This window comes from Kogia breviceps, chromosome 10 (assembly GCF_026419965.1).
Source record: "Kogia breviceps isolate mKogBre1 chromosome 10, mKogBre1 haplotype 1, whole genome shotgun sequence".
Classification (NCBI taxonomy): Eukaryota; Metazoa; Chordata; class Mammalia; order Artiodactyla; family Physeteridae; genus Kogia; species Kogia breviceps.
This window is the reverse complement of record NC_081319.1, coordinates 53932376-53955484: the sequence shown is the minus strand read 5'-3', so window position 1 is coordinate 53955484 and position 23109 is coordinate 53932376. Positions and strand designations below refer to the sequence as shown.

The window sequence follows — 23109 nt, the reverse complement described above, 5'->3', positions numbered from 1 at the left end:
TCCAGCAACTATCTGAGAAATTCTACTTCGGCCACTAAATCTCCAGTTTTAATCAATTTGCAAATCCCCATCACCCCCAGCAGTGAGCAATCAGTGGAGTCAAATGGAAGCAGTGATTGTGTCTGTGACCCCAGAAGCCCTCTCCCCACCAGCTGGCACTTGGAAGCCCAGGGGGGTCTCATTGTCTCCCATTAAAACTTCGTTTCCTGATAAGATATCTGAATGAAGGAGGAAACGGTGCCCAGGCATTGGAAGCGCTGCCACTTGGGGCCGAATGATGCTGTCTGTGGCCCTCAGCAGGAGCTTATGGAAGAGCAGCAATTGCCCAGGAAATGGATGTGTATTCTGTTCTTAGCATCATCAGATACCCGACTTAACCAGAGATTTCTCTCCCAGCAGCTCCAGTGATGATGGTTCTAGCCATCTGACATGCCAACATCTGAGGGTAATTGATTCCTTGGCTTATTTGGTTTTGGTGCCAGCAGCTGTTTTTGAGGCAACATTTACCCAGAACTCTTAGTTTAACCTCAGCACTTAAGCATTTTTGGCACTGCCAAAAGCTGCTGTCCCACCCAGCAAAAACCCCAGCGGCAGCGCTTTGGGTGCCCAGAAGAGGTTCAGGTTGTACATTACAGCAAGTGCAATAGATCAGCTCTTAACTGTGGTGTGTAAAATTCTTTCATTCATTCTGAACATCTGTATGTTAAAAACCATAGACCAAGTAAAAAATTGTTTTCTGTTGTAAGATAAATCTAGGAGAGAATATCACAAAACTTATTGCTTTATATTGTGGATTTTTAAAAAAAACCTATTTCTCTTTTTTTAAGTGTTGAGGTAGAAGGGAGAGGACAGAGGTAGCCAAAATTTGCCTTTAGAAAATGAGACCTTCTTCCCCAAACTGCAAGCACAGGTTTTCTAAGACACTTCGTTGAAAATTAGTTCTCTCTATAAAAATAGTCAAATTCTAACCAATTTCCACTTTTTAAAAATCATATTTATGCTCTAATTAAACCCAACAAAAAGACTACAGGCATTTCTTCAAAAGGGTCAGGAATTAGGAAATTAGTTGTGCCAACACTACTGTCTAACACACTGGTCAACGATTTAGCATCTCCCACTTCACACTTCTCTGAACGGCAGAAAATGTTTGGTGCTGTCACAAAGCTGCTTTCCTGTGCTTTGCTATGCAAGCGTCTTTCACCTGCATCATTTTTCAGGGCTTATTTTTCCTATCTTGCAAAAAAGAAAGTGCACCTACCTGTTCCTCTACCTACAACGATTCCTCCCACAATGTGTTACTATTAAAAGTCCTTAGTCAATCAAACAAGCTACAGCCTTGGATTGTTGCATGGCTTTCTTGCTTGTGTTGTGTAGTCTGTTAAATATTGAGAAATAATAACAGATGAATTACTACTACCTGCTCTGATCTGATGGTGCAGTGCCAGCTACAGGCTAGGTACACTCTGAGGGGTGACTGACACTGTCTACACTCTGAAGAAAGCCAGAAGAGCCGGAGAGTTTATGCCACCATCTCTGCCCCACAGGTGGTCCTTATCCAATAACCAGGAACATGAAAACCTAAGGTTAAGATAACTCTGACACATAATTCAGATTCCCTTAACAGGATCAAGCTGGAGATACGCTCTAAAGGGTTTGGCTTGAAAGCTTACCCTTACTGGTTTCTTCCTGTTTCCATGATCTGTTGCTACATCACAAACTACCCCAAATTCAGGTATCTATTGTTGTGTCAAAAACTACCCCAAACTTCATCTATGGCTGCACAACAAACTATCCCAAAGGCAGGTGTCCTGTGAAAAAAAAAAAAAAACCTTAACCAAATCACCTCTTGCCCTGGGGACAAAATCTTATTGCCATCAGATAACATGGGTTGCACATCTGGTTTCCAAATCTGGTTGCTCTATTTTCAAATATAGTAGTGGAGCGGCTTCTTATCTTGGCTGAATAAGAGTCACAAATATATACTCTCGTAGTTTAGAAAAGCAAATTCCAGTTACCATGTACCATTTGCCTTACAGCATATAGCATAGAGAATTTGATTCCTAAATCCCACTAGGGTTTTATAGCTAGCTTTCCTACCTAGCTTTCTCTTTGTGAGTGACAAAAACCAATCTTGGTTATATCAGTGCCTGAGCTGGAAAAAAACACGTGTTCCAATGTCATTTATTAAGCTTCAAGGGTGAAATCTGCCTATTAAAGTTCCATAGTCTAGAGGATATTTCAGAGCAGACCCTTTTCCTGGCTAATTCCACAGTAAGTAGAACAGTATTTTCTCTTTTTCTTTTTTCTGAGCTTGTTCTTCTTTAAATGATACAGCAGAGACAGTTACAACTTGATGTTATTATATTTTCTTGTTAAACTTTAATCTTAATTCTCAATTTAGTTCCATAATCACTGGTTTTTAGTCTCTAAAACGTTGTTCTTTAATTAGCAAGATAGAGATCAAAGTCATACAAAATATGTGCTAACACAGAACTAGATTTTGCTCTCCTGTGCATAGATGCCAAGTGTGGAGAAAACCTGCTCCAAGTTCAAGGGAAACTTGATCTCATCCCAGAAATAATAGCCTCCTGTTTCATGGGAAGTGGCAATCTTGAAATACCGAATTTTAACAACATACTTCCCCCTCCCCCTATGAATTTAACATATATGAAATGAAGGTATGTCTAGTAATTATCGTCATTTAATTGGCTTTTTTCTTTCATGGTGGTACATAAAATAATGGTGTGCCTTAAAACTGGTAATGTCAGTTCAGATGAAATGTGGCAATCCACATCAACTCAGCCAGAGAGAATTGACTAGACGTCAATATTAAATGCAGGTGTGTGAAAGCAAAGAGAAAAACTGAATTGCCTCTCTGATGTAGCCCCTTTTGGACACTTCCAGAAGCAAACAGCTATACCCAAAACTTGGAGTGCTTTTTGCAGCTCATTATCTGTATATACTACCTCTTGCCTATTGCAATTTTGAACGTATTGACCATATTTAGAATGAGCCCTAGAAGAGGTTCATTCTAAACATGAATGTGTAGCTTTATGGAAATAAATCTTGCAATTACCCAGCTGGCATTGGGTTGCATTTCTATGACACACTTTTCTGTTTCACAAAAACTGCCCTTGGGGTTTTGATGCTAATAAGGGCTCCAAGACACAAGTGCAATAATTCTCAAACTTTAATGAGAATAATCTTCAGCATTTATTAAACATATTCATCCCAGGGCCTCACCCCAGACCTTGTGATTCAGGAACTCTGAACGGGACGGGGGGGTGGGGAGGCCAGCTGTGTGGTTGACAAGCTCTGTGGGTGGTTTGGATGCACACCACAGTTGACCACTGCCCTGTGGTGTGAGAACGCCAGTGCCCCACGCCTGCACACTGGTACATTAAAGGTGAGATTTTCCGAGTCCAGCATCTGCCTGGAGTCACCTGGTTGGATGCTCACACCGATCTCTGGGGAAATCTCAAGCCCATATCTCTTCACACCAGCTCTGTTTCCCCGACGATCTGTTGTCTGTCCTCCATGTGACCACCCAGACCCAGGGCATATGTGGCAACTGTTTTTTGTTTTGTTTTTTTTTTTTAAATTTTTATTGGCATATAGTTGCTTTACAATGTTGTGTTAGTTTCTGCTGTACAGCAAAGTGAATCAGTTATACATATACATATATCCACTTTTTTTAAGATTCTTTTCCCATATAGGTCATTACAGAGTATTAAGTAGGGTTCCCTGCGCTGTACAGTAGATCCTTATTAGTGTGGCAGCTGTTCTAAAAAATGCTTCTTCAGTCAAAAGAAACTGAGGCCTAAACTGGTTTACTTCAAATAGTGAAGGGGCAAGGAAATTTGGGTTCATTAACATTAATTTATTTGCTGACTAATTTTCATTTTAAAGGCCACGTGGAGTCTGCCTTTTCCAGTACACGGGGGATTCTAGCCCAGTTCAACACTCAGTGCTGGGCCTCCGCCTCCCGTCCATTTAATATACTTTCCAGATAGTGGGCATGGTAGACTAAGCAATGGCCCCCAAAGATGCCCACGTCCTAATCACTGGAACCTATGAATATGTTACCTCACAAGATAAAAAGGACTTTGCAGGTGTGATTAAGTTAAGGGGAGAGTAGCCTAGGTTACCCAGGTGGACCCAGTGTAATCTGACGGGCCTTATAAGAGGGATATGGGCAGTTCAGAGTCAGAGGGAAGAGATGTAAGCAGAGGTCAGAGGTTGAGAGACACGTTGGGCCCCTGGCTTTGAAGGTGGAGACAAGGAAGTGGATTCTCCCCTACAGCCTCTAGAAGGGACGAGTGTGCTGACACCTTGATTTTAGACCAGCGGTACCATCCAAGACCATAAGGTAGTACATTTGTGTTGTTTAAGCTTCTATAGTATTGAAAATTTGTTATAGCAGCAATAGAAAGTTAATACAGGGGGTTTAAAATTATTCTTCTCACTCTAGAGCTGAAAATTCTCTGAACAAAGAGAGACCTACAGGATGCCCAAGGGAGCAGGCTTTGGGTGGAGCCTGAGAACCAGGACAACGACTGTTCTCGTTTCTCAAAAGCAGATGGGATTAATAGACTGTGACTTTGATTCTTGGATAACAAATGCCAAGGTCTCTGGGCCCGATCTAAGAGGTCAACTATATTTGGCAACCAAACAGAAGCACCCACGGGTCTGCAGTTCTCCTCTTCAAGCTCATTTGTGTCTGAAAGCATGCTTGCTTGCTTGTTCCTGGGAAAGGTTGAAGTTTCTGTTAGAGTTTGGATGAAAGGTTATCCGCCAGTGTCCCAAAGAAAGTGTGTCCCGTAATCTGTGTCCTAGAGGAGTGAAAGGGACTAAACCGTCCCACGCCTGGAAGTCTCCCAGGGTTCTTGAATAGATGCTTTCTAGACAGCAGGTGCTGCCTTTGGCCGTCCATTCAGTGTCCTATCCCTGGCCCTCTTCCCCTCTCCCCAACTCCTCCATCCCAATAAGGTCATCTGACACCAATTCTGAAGCTTTGGGCATCTGGGATGACTTTCCCAACCAGGAAGAGGATGGGGACTTTGAGGTGAGAGTGGATGGTGTCTCCTGTCTCAGCCCTACAATCCCCTATTCCAGCTGCTTCTCCACTGCCGGGTACAGAGCCTGCAAACTACACTTTCCAGCCTGGCTTTCCACCTGGCTGCTTGTCAGATGCCGCCAAGGGGAGACCCTGGCAGGAGTTCAGAAGAAGCTTTTCTTCTGTAGACTTGGTTGTGCTTCTGTGGAGTCGGGGCAGCCACGGAAGGGGAGGCGGCAGGGGCTGAGGGCAGGGGCAGGCTCCTGGTTTTCCGCCAACTAGGCCCTGATAACAGGCTGAGTGCAACGAGCAGCATTTTTTTCTTTTTGCTCTCTCTGAACTGGAGGTGGCAGACACTTGCTGCAGTGACTGATCTTTGGGAAGTCATACCCTCCCACCTGTCCTCCAGCTCTTCTAACACCTCACGACCAACCCCTTCTATTTCAAAATCTAGATCATCTGTTTTCCTGACTAGATGAGGAAAACCTGCATCTTCCACTTTCATTGACAAGGAGCCGAGTCAGTGAAACCCTTTATCTACCCTCAGTATCGTGGGTTTTTGGATTCCATTTGAGTCTTTCCATCAAAAGACTCAAAGTACAGACCTGCCCAGAAAGAGGAGGTAGCTAGAGCTGTCTGATGCATGTTGAACAAACCAGGTTGGAAGCCAATGTTTTTTTCTTAGGTACTCTTGGTCTTTGGTTAGTTTATCCAGATAAATTCTCAAAGGTGAGGGTCCTGTGTGAGTGACTTATTGTGGGTGGTGTAGGCAGGAGGCAACCAGGCCTCCCAGGGTCACTCCAGCCTGGCCTCCAGGGGAGCTCTGGCATGTGAGTGGCCTCAGCTTTCATGATGATTGCAGCCATAGGTCATTTCCAAGGGTCACCCTCAGGGGCTGTAAACTCCCAGGCGATTTTGACTAACTCTAGTAGCCTGATAACAGGCCTCTGAAGAAGAGTTGCAGGTGTGAGCCTTTGGAACAAAAATACACACAGAAAAGTTATGGGACCTGGGGAATCCAGCCAGAGAACTGACAGGGCCCCTCTGATTATGACTTGTACTGTATCTGACTGTGAAAAGACCTTCAGAAAGGGATGGCCAGACCTTCACTTCTGCCTCTCAAATTTTATGCAAGTTCCTCTTTGGCCAACTCTAACCCAGAATCGTAGGGGGAAAGGGATTCTAGGAAATGTAGTCCCCAGCTGAACCATGTTAATGATAGAACAATCCAGACAACTAGTCTAGCTGTTTTAATAAAGTATCACCAAACTCAGGTTATGGGTGGGCCTTCTGTCGCTAGAATATCCACAAGAAACTGTTGGTGGATATACTCCCAGCCGTACCAGGAAGAACTGTTGATACAGCACCCTATGTGGCCCCCATGATGTGCTCCATCAAATGGAAAGGGGTGGTCCACAGGTGGGGAGCGGGGGGTAAAGTTCCAGGCAGCAGCCTGGCCCTGGAAGGTTCTAGGCCAAGTCCTCACCTCTCCACTTTGCCCCAGTTCTGGCCCTCCCACCCTAGCACCCCCATCCCCAGCTTCCTTGAGACTCATGTCAATTCTCAGTGCTAATTTGGGGAATCAGAGATACTGCTCACTGATGACTGATCCTCTTTGCATATAAATGTAAAGGCACTGTGGTGGTGCAGCAAAGAGCATGGTCTCAGAAGCCAGATTTCTGAGTTCAAGTACTAGGTCTACCACTTCCCACCTGTGCAATCTTGACCAAAATGACTCAATCTCTATGCCTCAGTTTCCTCATTTGTCAAATAGGAATAGCGCTACTACCTATCTCATATGGTTGTTGAGAGGATGCGAGGCGTTAATGTGTCAATCACTTAGAATTTATATGAATAACATTCATTAAATTTCAATGACTAAGTCACTTTATTTAGTAATTATGTATTTTTTATTTTCTTTATATTCTACTAAAGCATTACCCAGTAGGATCTGACAATACTTTGAAACAAATTAGCATTGTCATGTGTAAGAAAACAGAAGTACATGATGACATTTTCAAAACTTTCTTATTCCTACTTGTCACTATTTCAGAATGACTTTTCCCCAGATTGGTAAGGTTTTTATCATACATGGAATTTACTCTTAAAAGACAATCTTTAGGAAAATTTTCGAAGAGATTAGTGATTATAAAAAGGTTAAAGACCAAGTATGAGGCATTTGAAGTCGTCTTATTTCCGTCAATAGAGGGCAAATTTCACCAATAACTATTTGCCTAAGTAGCAGGAGCGTAAAGCCATAAGAAAGGTTTCCAAGTGTTGGGTTTCACTGAAGATTTAGCGAGAATAGAAATGTATTCTCCCAGAGAAGTAACTTTGAGTTCCTCATGTTTGGTCTCTAAGAAATAACTGGTATAGTCTAGTGGTCCACTACGATAAGTCACTGTGGTCAGAATTTTCCCTCCAAAAACACTCATAACATGCTAGTGGGACTGAATGTTTTGTCCAGCCTCCTTGAAGGACAATTTGGAGACGTCTGTCAACACTTTAAATGCTATACCCAGTCATATGCTAAGTGTTTGTTGTATAATAAAGAATTCAAATAGTCTTTGTCTCAGGTTCCTGGGGTGGAACCTCTAAACCCTTAGAATTTCCTGAATGTTAGGAGTGCTTTTGTTATTTATGGTGGGCTCCTGGGGTTGCACCTGAGTTTATGTTAATGAGGTGACCGTGATGGGCTCCTAGGAAGTTTCAGGATGAGGGCTGGCTTGTCAGAGAGTTTGACCCTGTAATTAGAGGGTTGGGGCTTTAGGCCACCTGCTGCTAGCCCAACCTCCCTCGCCTGGGAGGGGACACGGCTGGAGACTGAGTTCAATCGCATGGCCAATAATTTAATCAATCATGCTGCCATATTGAAACACCAATAAAAATTCTGAACACTTGAAATTCCAGGAGCTTCCTGGTTGATGAACACATTGATATGCCAGAAGGATGATGTGTCCCTGCAGCCACAAAAACTCCATTTGGGAACCTGCCAGCCTTCACCAATAGGTTTCCTCATTTGGCTGGCCCTGATTTGCATCCTACATAGTATAACTAAGAAGTGAAGTGGTCTCCTGAGTTGCATGGGTCATTCTAGTAAATTATCAAACCAGAGGGGTCACGGGAGCCCCCACATTTGTAACTAGTTAGCTAAGAAGTGTTGGTGGCCTGGGGACCTCCAGACTTGCAGCTGGTATCTGAAGTGAGGCCAACCTTGTTGGGGGCTGTGCCCTTAACCCATGGAGTGTGCACTAACTCCAGGTAGTGGCAGAACTGAACTGAGGTACTGCAGTGTTTAACAACCAGCTCTCCAGGGACAAGGGAAGCCCTCATGTGTAATGATTGCAGGTTCCCATGATGTAAATACTCTCACTATGGCCAATTCAAGTTACCGGTGTGATGTCATTGACCATGGGGCGGGGAAGAGATGCATTTGACCTGGTCCTCATGGGCCTGTATAAACTGACTCAAGCACATTATTGCTTGTATCCTTGGACCAAGCAACTCTACTTCTGAAAACACAGCTGGCAGACATGCTGCCATATTTTCCCCATCCCAGATATGTACAAGGATGTTCATTGTGTGTTTGTATTCATGAAAGATTAAAAACAATCTACAGGCCCACCAATAAACTTAAATTATCGGGCATGAATAAAATGAAATACTCTGCAGGGTTTAGAAAGAACGAGGCAAATCTACACTCATGTGGAGTAATTTGCAAGATGTATCATTAAGTGAAAAAAGGAAGATGCAGAACCGTCTGCAGGTTGCTACAATTTGGTATAACATGAAAGAGATACATATTAACTGTATACATGTGTAGACTTTCTTGGGAAGGAATGCATAAAAATCTAGTAAAAGAGAGAGGGAGACGCAAGAGGGAAGAGATATGGGAACATATGTATATGTATAACTGATTCACTTTGTTATAAAGCAGAAACTAACACACCATTGTAAAGCAATTATACTCCAATAAAGATGTTAAAAAAAAAAATCTAGTAAAAGAGGTAGATTCTGGGAAGGAGGACTGGGAGATTTGAGAGAGAGAGACACTACTTTTTATGTAAACATTTTTGTACTGTTTGCATTTTGATGGGAGCTATTAAAAAATTAAAGCCACGGGAAATGATAGAAAGTAGGGTGATTGGAATGAATGAGTAAATAAATGAATGAGTGAACCTTTGAATAAAATGACCTTAGCTCTTTCATTGAAGTTAATACACTTGTCACTGATCTCTGTGCACAGCTCTGTTCTAAAGGTGACAGGGTTTAAAAAGAAACCATGAGGCAGTCTCTAACAGTGAGGTCAAACACTGAAAGGCCTGTAGGAGCCAGGTGGACACCATGAATGCAGAAAGCTGTCCAGGTGGGGGTCATGTCAAAGAGAAGGGCTCCTGCCAAACTTGAGGGAAGCCTTGACTCGGCTACAACAGCCGTTGGCCTGCAGCAATACGGGCCCAGGATTGCCAGATCTTTTGACTTTTCAAGAGAATTCAGAAATCCAAAAAAATTTCTTGTTTAAAGTAAGCAACAAATGCAAATCTTTTAACAACATAATATGAACCAAAGAAAATCCATTAGGAGAATTCCCTGGTGGTCCAGTTGTTAGGACTCAGTGCTGTCACTGCTGTGGCCTGGGTTCAATCCCTGACTGGGGAACTAAGATCCCACAAGATGTGTGTCATGGCCAAAAGCAAAAAACCAAAAATCCATTATAACTTTGTAACTTTAAAGAGGAGGACTACATTTCCACAACTGAAATGCAGGAATTTGCTTAGGCTGAGCTTAGATGAATAGCAAATATTTGGATTTTGCAGTCTAAGGAAATTTTTTTCCCTTTAAGTCCATCATTATATTTAATGATGGTATTGGTAAAGTTAGTGTCTTAGTCCATTTGGGCTACTATTAAAAAAAAAAAAAAAACACAGACTGGGTAACTTGGAAACAACAGAAATTTATTTCTCACAGTTCTGCACACAGGAAGTCTCAGATCAGGGTGCCAGTAGGGTCATGCTTTCTGGTGAGGGCTTTCTTCCTGGTTCACAGCCAGTGCCCTCCCCCAGTGTCCTTACCCGGTGGTAGCAGCAGGGAGCTCTCTGGAGCCTCTTTTATAAGAGCACTAGTCCCATTCATGAGGGCTCCACCCTCATGACCGAAGCACCTCCCAAATACCTAATACCATCACCTTTGGGGGTGGTTAGGATTTCAACCTATAAATTTGAGGGGAAGATGAACATTCAGACCATAGCAGCTAGTTAAGTCTGAAACCAACTTCTCTTGGCAGTGTATACTGATTAACAGATTTTTAAAGCTATGAGAAATTGCCAGGCCCATGCAAAAGTGAGGGATGAGAATGGGAGAAAGCTCTAAACGTGGTAGCTGGGCAGACCCAGGAAGGCAGCCAGAGAGGGGAGCCCAGATGGAGGCAGTTAAAGGAGAGGACTACAGTACTGCCCACCTTGGGAGGATGGGAAAGAGGCCAAAGACTGGAAGTCCAATCATTACAAGGTAGTCTTTTCCAGTGGGCTTTCTTGCTTATTGATCTGCCTTTCTGAATCCCCTGTGTTTCCCCTCTAGCTTCATTAGAATTGCCTGTGTCCGTCAATATCTGCATTATAACTAATTTATCCTTACTGACTGAGATCCTCCCAGCACCCTGTTGGCTGAAAATGTGCTGATTTCCAGTTGCTCTAGCTTTTTAAAATCTCAGCAGTCAGCATAAGCCATGCTTCCATGGAAGCTCAGGCCCACAGGGTTAAGCAAGCCCAGATGGAAGTGAGATTAATGGAGGTGTCTGTGTTACTGCAGAGGGAGAAGAAACAGTGGCATTAATAATAATGATGGTGATGGTAGCAGCTTTTAGTATGGGCTAAGGGGCTTTATGGGAGAGGCAACCAGAAGTCTCACCCCATTACTCCATCTAGCTCGAAGCCCGGCATCTCTTGGGGACTGTCTCTTCCTCCAAGTCAGGTCCACGTATAATTTCTCAGAGTCCAGCAACGATCAGTTTAAATATTTCCAACATCTAAATATTTCAACAGTGGTAGAAAAAAAATAAGTTAACCACAGCTGAGTCCTTGTTAGATAAAATCAAATATAACCACCCAGAACACCCAGTCCTGAGCACACTCTATCCATCCAGAGAAGACTGGCAGGCACTCCTGTCCTTGGCAGTGAAGTGATGTCCTTGGTCAGCCAACCTGGCCACCCGTGGTTTTGCAAACAGAAAGGACTTTTCGTATCAAGGTTATATCCTGTTTCCTCTTACAAGAGCCATCTTGGACCAAACTTTGTCCCATTCTTTCAGCACTTGACTGAAAGCTACAAGAATGTGCCAACACACTCCAACACTGGGACATTTTTCTACCGAAGTCAAGGCTGAAGTTCCATACTATTGTTTCTTCATTGCAGAGCAGGAAGCTAAGACTCGGAGATTAAATAACTAACCCCACCAGCAAGACGCAGAGCACAGATATGAATGAGTTTATCCTATCCTATCCTAAAAGATTATTCTTTTTATTTCATCTTCTATGACTTTTGCTTTCTAACTATAGAAGTAAGTACATAAGTGTGATGGGAAAATTGGAATACACAGAAATGAATTTTGCATTTCTTTTCAACCTCACTCTCTTTTATCATTACATGCATGTAAAAAACACATGTAGCATTTCATCAGGATTAGTCATTACATGTGCTCTACAAAGTGCAGAATTCTCACCCTCAGGCAGGAAAAACAGCCCCAAGAACTGGAAGGTTTCCCACAGTTTATTGCTTAGGTAGTAAGCTGACCGTGAGATGGTCAGCGCATGCCCCTCCTCCTCTTCCTCCCGAAGCTTCAGGATCTCCAGCACCTGAATTGGAAAGTAGGGGTGGACATGGTTAAGACACACCCCTACCCCTGCCACCTCCCATCCGCCCACTCTCCCTGGGGACCCGACCTCCAGCTCCAACTCCCAGGCCTGATGCCTGGACAACTTCTCCTCGTTCGTCAGCTTCATCATGGCCTCGTACTGGTAGAGAAGCTTCTTGGTATGCTCCAGGGGCTCCACCTGGAACAACCACCACAGTGACATGGAGAAGCAGCAATGGCTTGGGCTGTAGGCAGATTCTGGAGCCAGACCTCCTGGGTTCAAATCTTCCCCTGTCATTCTCTAGCTGTGTGCCCTCAAGCAAGTTGCTTAACCTCAAAAATAAGAAAAAAAAAAATATATTGCTTAGGCTCTCATCTCTAGGTGAGAGCCACCTCGAAATTACCTCAGATGGGCTTATATTTCACTGGGTTAAATTTCAAATAACTCATTATAATGAATAATCCAAGCACTAGATAAACTGAGATTTTTTAAATATTCTGTTTCATGCCTTATTTCAGAAATGGTGCTGGAATATGATCAACCCCACGTTTACCTAAAGTAAGGATAATCCTGGCCACCAATGGGATGAGGAGGAGACATAAAATAAGGTCAAATATGCATCCAGCCAGGGGTCAAACCTGTGCCCCCTGCAGTGGATGTGCAGAGTCCAGACCACTCGACTGCCGGGAAATTTCCCAGAGCACATTTTATGTGCCAGGCACTGGTTTCAGAATTGAGGCTACAACAGTGCACCAAATAGACAAAGTCCCTGCTTCAGGGGGCTTCCACTCCAGTAAGGGAGACAGACAATAAACAAATGAACTGAGAAAATGTCAGGTTGTGATAAATACCGTGGAGAAAAATAAAGCAGAATACAGGGAATAGAAAGTGCTCAGGAATAAGGTTTCTCTTTTATGCAGTATATTAGTCTGCTTGGGCTGTCAAAAGAAAATATTGGGTTGGCCAAAAAGTTTGTTCAGGTTTTTCCGTAAGATGTTACAGAAAACCCAGACGAACTTTTTAGCCAACCCAATACCACAGACTGGGTGGCTTAAACAACAGAAATTTATTTTCTCACAGTTCTGGAGGCTGGAAGTCCAAGATCAAGATTGCACCCTATTCAGTTGTGGTGGGAGCTCTTCTTCCTGGCTTGCAGACTGCCACCTTCTCTGTGTCCTCACGTGGCCTTGTCTCAGTATGTGCACATGGAGGGTGGTGGTGGGAGAGGGGGGGAGAGAGAGAGAGAGGGAGAGGGCCCTCTGGTGTCTCTTATAAGGACACTAATCCTATCTGACCAGGGTCCCACCTATGTGACCTCGTTTAACCTTAATTACTTCCTCACTCCAAACAGAGCCACACTGGAGGGTTAGGGCTTCAATATATGAATTTAGGAGGGGACACATACATTCAGTCCATAATAATACAGGATAGTCTGAGAAGGCATCTCTGATAAGATGCGGCAGCCAGCTTTCAAGATGGCCCTCAGTGAGCCTCACCTCCCAATATTCACGCCCTTATGTAGTCTCCTCCCACAAAAAATCGGGGATGGTCTCTGTGTAATAAAGTACAGCAGAGATGAAGGTATTTGATTTCTGAGGCTGGGTCATCAAAGATGTCAAAGCTTCCACCTTGCTTTCTTGGATGACTCCCTCTGGGGCAAGCCAACCGCCATGTCAGGAGGACATTCAAGCAGTCCTGGGAGAGAACCATGTGGAGAAGGACTCAGACCTCCCCTCCAGCAGCTCTAACCTGTCAGACGTGTAAATAAAGCACCGTGGAAGAGGAACCTCCAGCCCGAGTCAAGCCTTCAGATGACTGAAACCCCAGCTCAAGCCTGCACTCCAGCCTCATGTGAAACCCTTAGCCAGAGCTGCCCAGCTAAGCTGGTCCCACATTTCTGGTCTACAGAAAATTTGAGATAATAAAGCCTCTACATTGAAGTAATTTGTTAGGCAGCAAAAGATAAGTAATACATAAGGTGAGCAACCTGAAGGAAGGAAGCAAGAGGAAGCTTCCTTTTCTTGCCTTTCAGGAGGAAGGAAAAGCAAGGGTCAAAGCCATGAAATCAGAGCACGTGTGGCAAGTTCAAGGAACAGCACGGAGGATAGTGCAGCAGGAACAGAATGAAATACAGAGTCAGATCACATAGGGTCTATGTGTCTCCACCCTGCCAGCGTCACGTGCACAGAGATGCCCACTTAGGAGAGCATCTTTTTTTCCCCTCCTTTGGTTTGGATTTTTTTTGAATTTTATTTTTTTTATACAGCATATTCTTATTAGTTATCTATTTTATACATATCAGTGTATATATGTTAATCCCAATCAAAGATTTTTTTGGGGGTGTGGAGCATTTTTTTTAAAGTCTTTATTGAATTTGTTACAATATTGCTTCTGTTTTATGTTTTGGTTTCTTGGCCGCAAGGCATGTGGGATCTTAGCTCCCCGACCAGGGATCGAACCTGCACTCCCTACATTGGAAGGTGAAGTCTTAACCACTGGACCACCAGGGAAGTCCCTAGGAGAGCATCTTATTTGTTTTAACGGAATGTCCTGATAAGCTTTGAATGTCATGTCATCAGATTATGCCAGCCATCTTGGTGATCCCAAGAACCCTCACTCTTAATTATTATTTATGTTTATAATTCCCAAATTTGTCTTTCCAGCCTAGATGTCTCCCCTGAACTTCAGCATCCTATACCCAAGGGCCTAGTCAACATCTCCCCTGGAATAGCTAATAGCATCTGTGGCCAAAATCATATTCCTGTTCTTCCCACACCTCACCCCCCCATAATCCTCCTCATCTCTGAAAATGAAAATCCATCTTTCAGGGACTCAAGTCAATAACCTTAGGGACATCTTTCACTTTCTCTCTTTCTTCCCCCCATACACCCATCCAAAATATCGGCAAAGTCTATTAACACTCCTTTTAAAATATATCCAGAATCCAACACTTCTCACCACCTCCACCCCATTCACCATTCTCCAAACCACTCTTATTTCTAGGCTGGGTTATGGTACGAGTTTTCTAGCCAGTTTCCCTTTCCCTCCTATGGTCTACTCTCAGCCCCATAGCCAGAGGGAGGTTTACATATATCCGATCATGTCATTTGTCTGCCCTGAATTCCCCAATGTCTCCCCATCTCACTCAGTGTAAAAACCAAAATCTTTACAGGATAAGGCCCTTCAGGATCTTGTCCAATTATCTCTCCGACCTCATCTCTAGTTACTCTCGCCCTTCCTCAGCTTCAGCAACAACAGCCTCCCTGCTCTTGCAGAAACGAGCCAGGCACACTTCTGCCCCAGGGTCCATGCTCTTGCTGTTCCTGTTATCTAGAATACCCTTTCATCTAATTTATCCAAGATTTACTCCCTTACCTCCTTTGGGAATGTGCTCACATGTTACCTTGCCAGCAAAATCTTCCCTGACCACCCTCTTAAAAAGTGCAACGCCCTCTCCAGGATCCCTTATCTCTTTGCTTCATTTTTGCACATAGCTCTTATCACTATCTGATATTTTATACATTTTATATGTTTTAATTATTATTTAGTTGTTTTATTGATTTATTTTTGTTGGGCTCCTTCTGATAGAATATAAGCTCCTTGATGGTAAGGATTTCTGTCTGTTTTGCTCACTGCTGAATCCCCAGGGCCTAGAACAGTTCTTAGCACATGGTAAACACCTAATAAACACTTGAATGAATGAATAAGCCCCTTAGCGTGGATGTAAGAGCCTCTGTTTCGGGACATGACCAAGTGATGAAACGTGGTAGCTAACTTGCCAGGTTTAAGATAATGGGGAGAACTCAACATGCTCTAAAGAGAGAGGAACAGAAAAACAAAGGCAAGGTGTACCGAGAAAGGCCCAGCATCACTGAGGGGTACCTGAGAAGAGGCAGAGAGAAAGTTCTTCCCTTGGGGGTGGGCTCAAAAGACTGGGGAAATCAAAACTATTTAAGGGGACTTTTAAACTATTTTGTTGTAGGGTATCCAATGTAAATCCCAGTCCTCCACCTTCCCTACAAAATGTTGCCACCAATTCTTCTCTGCTTGGTAATGCTTCTGTGGGAGGGGATTCTGGCTGGAGAAGTGGACAGAGATTGACTTTTGCTTTCAAGTTGGCTGATGTTCAACATGTTCAATGCGGAGGTCAAAGGCCAAGAGCACAGCTGATGTCTGATTGCACCTGCAGCCTTTAACCTTGCTGTGTATTTCCTTGGCTGGCTTCTGTTGAAGGGAATGGTGATTTGAACAAGGACCAGGGTTTTTAATTCATCAGACACTGAGTGCTGTGGCTTGGGTCCAATTCATCTTAAGGGCAGCTGCTTTCCTACACATTCTTCGAGTCATACTTATAATTATTACCAATAACCCCACATACACACACAGTGTGCCAGACACGGCAGCCTGAAAAGACATGATCTCTGAGCTAAACAGCTTAGTTTCTGTTTTAATCATGGAGTTCTAGGATCTTACTCCCCTACTCTTTTCTAATACAGTTAGCTGATTTAAAGCAAGTAGCCTTTTGAATTCCCCTCTCTGGGAATTTTGCTCCAACCCGTGCTTTGGGAGAGCTGCGGGCAAAGAAATTTCTTTGAGGAACAACAAAAGTGCTCACTGACAGAAAATTAAAGCATGGAGCCAAGAATCATGTTCTTTTTGTATTGTTAATATAAAATCACATTGAGATAGTATGTATATTAAGAGTTAAACCGATTCACAGAGAGAGGAAAAAAAATATTTTGTAGGCTAAAAAGCCATATTCACAAAATATATATTTTATCTACATCCTGTCTGGCTTTTATCTGCCTTTATTCCAATTCTCTTTTTTCTTCTTCTTTTTTTTCTTTCTTTTTTTTTTGGCAGTGCTGCGTGGCATGCGGGATCTTAGTTCCCCAACCAGGGATCAGACCCATGCCTTCAGCAGTGGAAGTGCAGAGTCTTAACCTCTGGACCGCCAGGAAAGTCCCTCCAGTATATTTCTTGAAGTATCAATAATGTGCCATAGGCTAAAAGAGCCATAAGGATACTTTTCCTTTGGGGTTTCTGTCCTGAAACCCTAGCTCTGAGCACCCCCTACCCCCCTTCCCCTCTCACCTAGCTTCACTCATCATGAACCTTCCATTTTGAAACTGTTAACCTTTCACGTCCTCTCTCCAAATTATATTTCACTCTCCAGGTTTTCTACAGGTAAAAAGAAATACATAACCTTTCCCAAATCCCTCAGATATTTAAGCTCAATTTCATTTGATTCCAATACCACAAGTGATTTAAAAAAAAAAAAAAAAAACAACAACAACCCAGCAATGCTGTTGTTACAAATGGGTGGACGAGGCCAGGGATTAGCAGTGATATCTAGTAGGTAGAGTTCTATAAAACTTCTTGAAACCAGATCAGCAAAATACTGTTAGGATATATGATGAAGCACGGGAAGAGCCTTCGGGGTGTGAACCCAATTCTGCAGACCATACTCTTCTCACAGCCATTGCAAGCATGTGTAAGTCCTACGTTTAAAAAAGAGAGAATTGGACAAATGGGCCAAGGGAATAGGACAGAGAGCCTAAAACAGGTACATGCCTAGAAGGATACTTTGTGTAAATGCAGGTGGCACTTCACAGCAGTAGAGAAAGACAGTGATTGACTAAATGGTGGTGGGTGTCCATATGGTAAATTTGAAATTAAACAACTACTTTGGGCTTCCCTGGTGGCGCAGTGGTTGAGAGTCCGCCTGCCGATGCAGGGGACACGGGTTCGTGCCCTGGTCCGGGAGGATCCCACATGCCGCGGAGCAGCTGAGCCCGTGAGCCATGGCCGCTGGGCCTGCACGTCCGGAGCCTGTGCTCCGCAACGGGAGAGGCCACAACAGTGAGAGGCCCGCATACCGCAAAAAAAAAAACAAAACAACTACTTTACAACATACACAATAAATTCCCGGTGGATTAAAAATTCAACTATGGAAGGCAAAACAATCAAACTTTTAGAAGAGAGTATCTTTATGACACAAGGGGTTAGAGGGCAGAAAGATTTCTTAAAGCACAGAAAGTACAAACCTTATAGGATAACACTGATTGGTAAATTAGACTGTTAAAACTATGAGCTTATATTCATCAAATTACACTCTAAAAAAGCAAAAAGGCAAGTCACAAACTGAGAATAAGTATCTGTAATAAGGTAACTAACAAAGTATTAGTATCCTGAAAATAAAAAGAGCTCCCTACAAATGGTTGAGAAAGCAAAAAAAACAGCACAATTGTTAAGTGAGTAAAAAATGTGAACAACTCTAAATACAGCCAACAAATATAATACCACATTATAATAAATATGAAAAAAGATGGTCTTTGTATGTTATCAGGAAAATGTAAATTGTAATGAGATACACATTGGATTGGAAAATAACTAAAGTCTAATACCTAAAATAACTAGAAAGTCTGATACCAAGTGCTTGAAACAGCGTAGATAGACAGGAACTCTATTCACTGCTAGTAGAAAGTAATTTGGCCTTCCCTGGTGAGGTTGAAGATATACACAGTCTGTGTATAACTCATCAAGCTCATTCCTACGTATAGATCCCAGATAAACTTCTAAAGATAATAACATGAAATTATATAGCATTTCACAGTTTACAAAGCACTGTTATTGGTATATGTACTCTACAAACTTTTTTTAATCAAAGGATAGTTGATTTACAATGTTGTATTAATTTCTACTGTATAGCAGAATGACTCAGTTATACACATATATACATTCTTTTTTCATATTCTTTTCCATTATGGTTTATCCCAGGATACTGAATGTAGTTCCCTGTGCTATACAGTAGGACCTTGTTGTTTATCCATCCTATATATCAATATACTAGTTTGCATCTGCTAACCCCAACCTCCCAGTCCATCCCTCTCCCAGCCCCCTCCCCCTTGGTAACCACAAGTCTGTTCTCTATATCTGTGAGTCTGTTTCTGTTTTGTAGATAGGTTCATTTTTGCCATATTTTAGATTCCACATATAAGTGATATATGGTATTTGTCTTTCTATTTCTGACTTACTTCACTTAGTGTGATAATCTCTAGGTCGATCCATGTTACTGCAAATGGGATTATTTCATTCTTTTTTATGGCTGAGTAGTATTCCATTGTCTATATGTACCACATCTTCTTTATCCATTCATCTGTCAATGGACATTTAGGTTGCTTCCATGTCTTAGCTATTGTGAATAGTGCTGCTATGAACATTGGGGTGCATGTACCTTTTTGAATTATAGTTTTGTCTGGATATATGCCCAGGAGTAGGATTTCTATATCATATAGTAGTTCTATTTTTAGTTTTCTGAGGAACCTCCATACTGTTTTCCAAAGTGGCTGCACCAACTTACATTCCCACCAACAGTGTAGGAGGGTTCCCTTTCCTCCACACCCTCTCCAGCATTTGTTATTTGGTCTACAAACTATTTTTAATCAATTTTTAGTAGGCAGTATTAACTCTACTTTTCACAGAGGTTTAGTTATCCTTCTAAGGTGACAGGATTGGTGAGTGGCATTGACACTCACCTGTGTAAATTTCCCCATCTCCTGGTAATGACCCCCACTTTTGTCTGGGGATCTACCCTCCCCACTCTTATGGGATCTGGATGAGGCTCCACCCAGACATGGTCAATTAAAGCGCCACAGTGATTGGCCCAGGGATAACATGGATCCCTAGGCCTGTTCATTCAGAGTGAACCTTAGGACTTCTGGAAAGGTGTCCTGTGCTTTCTTGCTGGTCTAGAGACTGGGAGATGAGACCAGAGCTGATGTAAGCTGCCTTGTGGAGTCTGAGAAAGAAGCAGAGGTAGAGTTGAGGGGTGGAAAGAAAGGAAGCCTTCATGACATAATTTATAACTCTGAGCTACTTGAAGCCAGATTTACCTCTGAACATCTAAGTTACTTAAGCAAAAAACTCCCCTTTTGCTTGAGTGATTGAGTTACCCTTTCTGCAATATACAAGCCAAAGAATTCTGGACCATACAATGACAAAGCCAAAAGTAGAGCCCCGCTGTCCCAATGTCCACTGTTCTTTCCATAGCTCTACCCAGCAGGATGTGGCTGGTAGTCTCCAAAGCCAACAAGAAAAAATGGAATTAGTGTTTTGCTTTTACTAGGACAGGACTCTTGGAGTTTTTCCCCAGCCTATTACACCTGAAAATATTTTTTCTCTTATTTCTATGGGTATATATCTAGTTTGTATCTTATCCCATTCAAGATCAACAACTTCATAATTGAAGTAGTTTCTTTGTCAAAAATCCCCCTTAACAAAGTCAAGGACAACATTATGTAATTATAGATAAATTCATCCAAGCTACCAATGGGGATATATGTATATGCATAGCTGATTCACTTTGTTATAAAGCAGAAACTAACACACCATTGTAAAGCAATTATACTCCAATAAAGATGTTAAAAACATTTAATATAAATAAATAAATGTGATCAAAGTGAGGATATATGTTAAATTATTATCATGAAAGGGATGTAGACTATTTGATTCAACAAGAAGCCTGAAGTCTGATGATGCTGCGAAGAAAATAACCAACAATACAGAGTTGTAAACGACATTTCCTCTCCACACAGGAGAGTGGACAATTGTCAGAGCTGTCACGAAGACATTTATCTTCTGACAGAGGCTGACTGCACCTGGAGAGAGGGGCCACCCTGCCAGCTGGGGTCAGTGAGCTGGAACTGTGGGTCTGGAAACTGCACCATAATTGCAAGACCACGGTCCCCAAACCCAGTCTGACAAGTGTGAATGTACCTCTGGGGACATCACGGAAATTCCAGAATGGTGATGATCACCAAAGTGGATAACAAAAGCCATCCCCAGTCAGAGCAAATAAGTCAGGTTATCAAAGAATGAGCGTGAGATAGCCACTCAGCTGCTGAAATTATAAAGCACTCAGAGTTGGTCTTCAAAGTCTCCACTGCTCCTTCGCTCCCCTTCTGGACCTTACGGCTACCCTTCCCCCTCTCCCCACAGACCCACAACAAGGTACTCGATTCGGACATACCCTCTGGGAAAGGGCTTAAAGCTCCAAATCAGGGCTTCCCTGGTGGCGCAGTGGTTGAGAGTCCGCCTGCCGATGCAGGGGACGCGGGTTCGTGCCCCGGTCCGGGAAGATCCCACATGCTGCGGAGCGGCTGGGCCCGTGAGCCATGGCCGCTGAGCCTGAGCGTCCGGAGCCTGTGCTCCGCAACGGGAGAGGCCACAGCAGTGAGAGGCCCGCGTACCGCAAAAAAAAAAAAAAAAAAAAGCTCCAAATCAAATCTCTTTCTCACTTTCCATCTCGTTCACCAGAATTTCCATTCCCTCACAGAATCATGAACATTGGAGCCATGCAGTGCTAGGTTAGAAGCCAAACCATGCCACTGACAAATGAATGAAGCTGGGCGAGTTAGCTAACATTCCTAAGCATCAATTTCCTCATCTGAAAAATGGGAATAGTAATATCCCTTCACTCATAGAGTTATTGAGAGAATTCACTGAGATAAAGCATGTAATGCAGTTTACCCAATGGGTGGTCCATAGGAAAATCCCAATAAGCATCAGTAATTATTATTATTGCTACTAGTAATAATAATAGTGATACAGATAAAGATGATCAATAGGTCTAACCATCCTGTGGGAGTTTGTCTACTTTTGAAAAAAGAGCTTAATTGCTGGTTGATAACTTTTTGGAAGGACCCATTCACCATTTGCATTTTGCCTCCACTGTTTTTGCCTGTGGGGCTTTCTGTAGGACAGATCATGTATTCCTTACTGTAGTAAATTTCAATATTCCTTTTTCACAGGATCTATCAGCGCTGAAATAAGTCTTTATACATAGCATGTAACCAACCCAAACGATGCCAAATAAGGCGCTAGCCCAAAGGTCCAATACTAGCAATATACAAGACCTTTTCCCCCTTTCCTTTAGTGATTTACTTTAAGAATAAATTGCTTTTCTTTAAAGGTCACTTTGTTGCTTTAGAACACTTTACACCTGGCACTATCTTCTTGCTGTAGGGAATTGCACAAAAGATGATTTATGCAATATTTCATAAGATTTTATCTATTATATTATTGCAATTCTCCCAGAAAAAAAAAAAAAAAAGAACCTCAAGATGTTGACTAAGTAAAATGATTTGCCTGAAAATACAAATTTTATCAGAAATAAAAATAACAAGCAACGTATTTTATATAATCTTCTACCTGCGTAAGACATAATATTTAATTACAATTAATGTTTATTGAATACTTACTATATGCCCAGCAGTATACACTAAGGGTTTTATATGTGTCATCTCACTGAGTCCTGACAATTATTTTATCAGGTAAGTTATTATTATTCTCATTTTTAAAACAGGAAATATAATATAACTTAGCCAAAGTCACACACTAGCAAGGGCTGAGTGGAGAACAGATTTATCTTACTCTCTAATTCAAGCTTGTTGATCAAGCAAGACCCAACTCTTGAGCATGACACCTCCAAAAGGCAATGTTGGAAAATGTTCATTGGGATAGCTGTGAAGTCCTGAATCAGAACTGCCAATTCCAGTAAATCTTATAGACTCTACGCTCTTAGCTTCTTCAAAACATCCATCCTGAACTGCCCATCCAATAGGATGGGGCACGAGAATTTCCCAGTTCTAAGGCAGATTCATCATGAAAAAAATCAAGTACAATAATGATTATCTGCCCAGACATATATTGCCTTCCATCCTTCCAGTAACGTTTTGAGGTGTGTATCGCTCCCATTTGACACATGAGGAAATAAGGTTCTGGGAGATTAAGTCAGAGACCAGAGCCTGCTCTCAGATCACAGGGATGTTCTTTTGGCCCACAGAGTAGTATTGAAATATTTGAGCCAACATTTAAAGATTGGAAGACATGCTAAAACCTGGATTTCTGGATTCTATTGAGAGTCTCAAATTCTCAGAAACCCTGGCCACATTCCTTCCTGGCATCAGTAGCTAAAGCTGAGGAGTAGTTGCCCAGGGCCCATTGTCTCCAGCCACCACTGTCCCCATCAGCATCACCCATTTCCTTTTAGCATAAATATCCACTGGTTCCCACCTCTCATGAGAACAGGCAGAATATTATAACCAACTGAGTGATCTGCAGAAGACACGAGCCATGGGAAATACCCACTCTGCCACAGCCACCATCTCCAAAAGACACCCACCTGCTGGGCAAAAAGGA

At 42.6% G+C, this 23109-nt stretch overlaps 1 protein-coding gene across 1 annotated transcript in view; it reads right to left on the bottom strand.

Annotated features, from left to right (window-relative positions):
* Positions 1 to 23109, bottom strand: part of LOC136794938 (uncharacterized) — a 90301-nt gene that overhangs the window by 57109 nt on the left and 10083 nt on the right. The window contains exons 4-6 of the mRNA XM_067043193.1: positions 11995 to 12105; positions 11775 to 11907; positions 11325 to 11377 (exon numbers count right to left, since the gene is read on the bottom strand). Of these exons, the coding sequence (XP_066899294.1) occupies positions 11325 to 11377; positions 11775 to 11907; positions 11995 to 12105 (297 nt within the window). The remainder of the gene's footprint in view (positions 1 to 11324; positions 11378 to 11774; positions 11908 to 11994; positions 12106 to 23109) is intronic.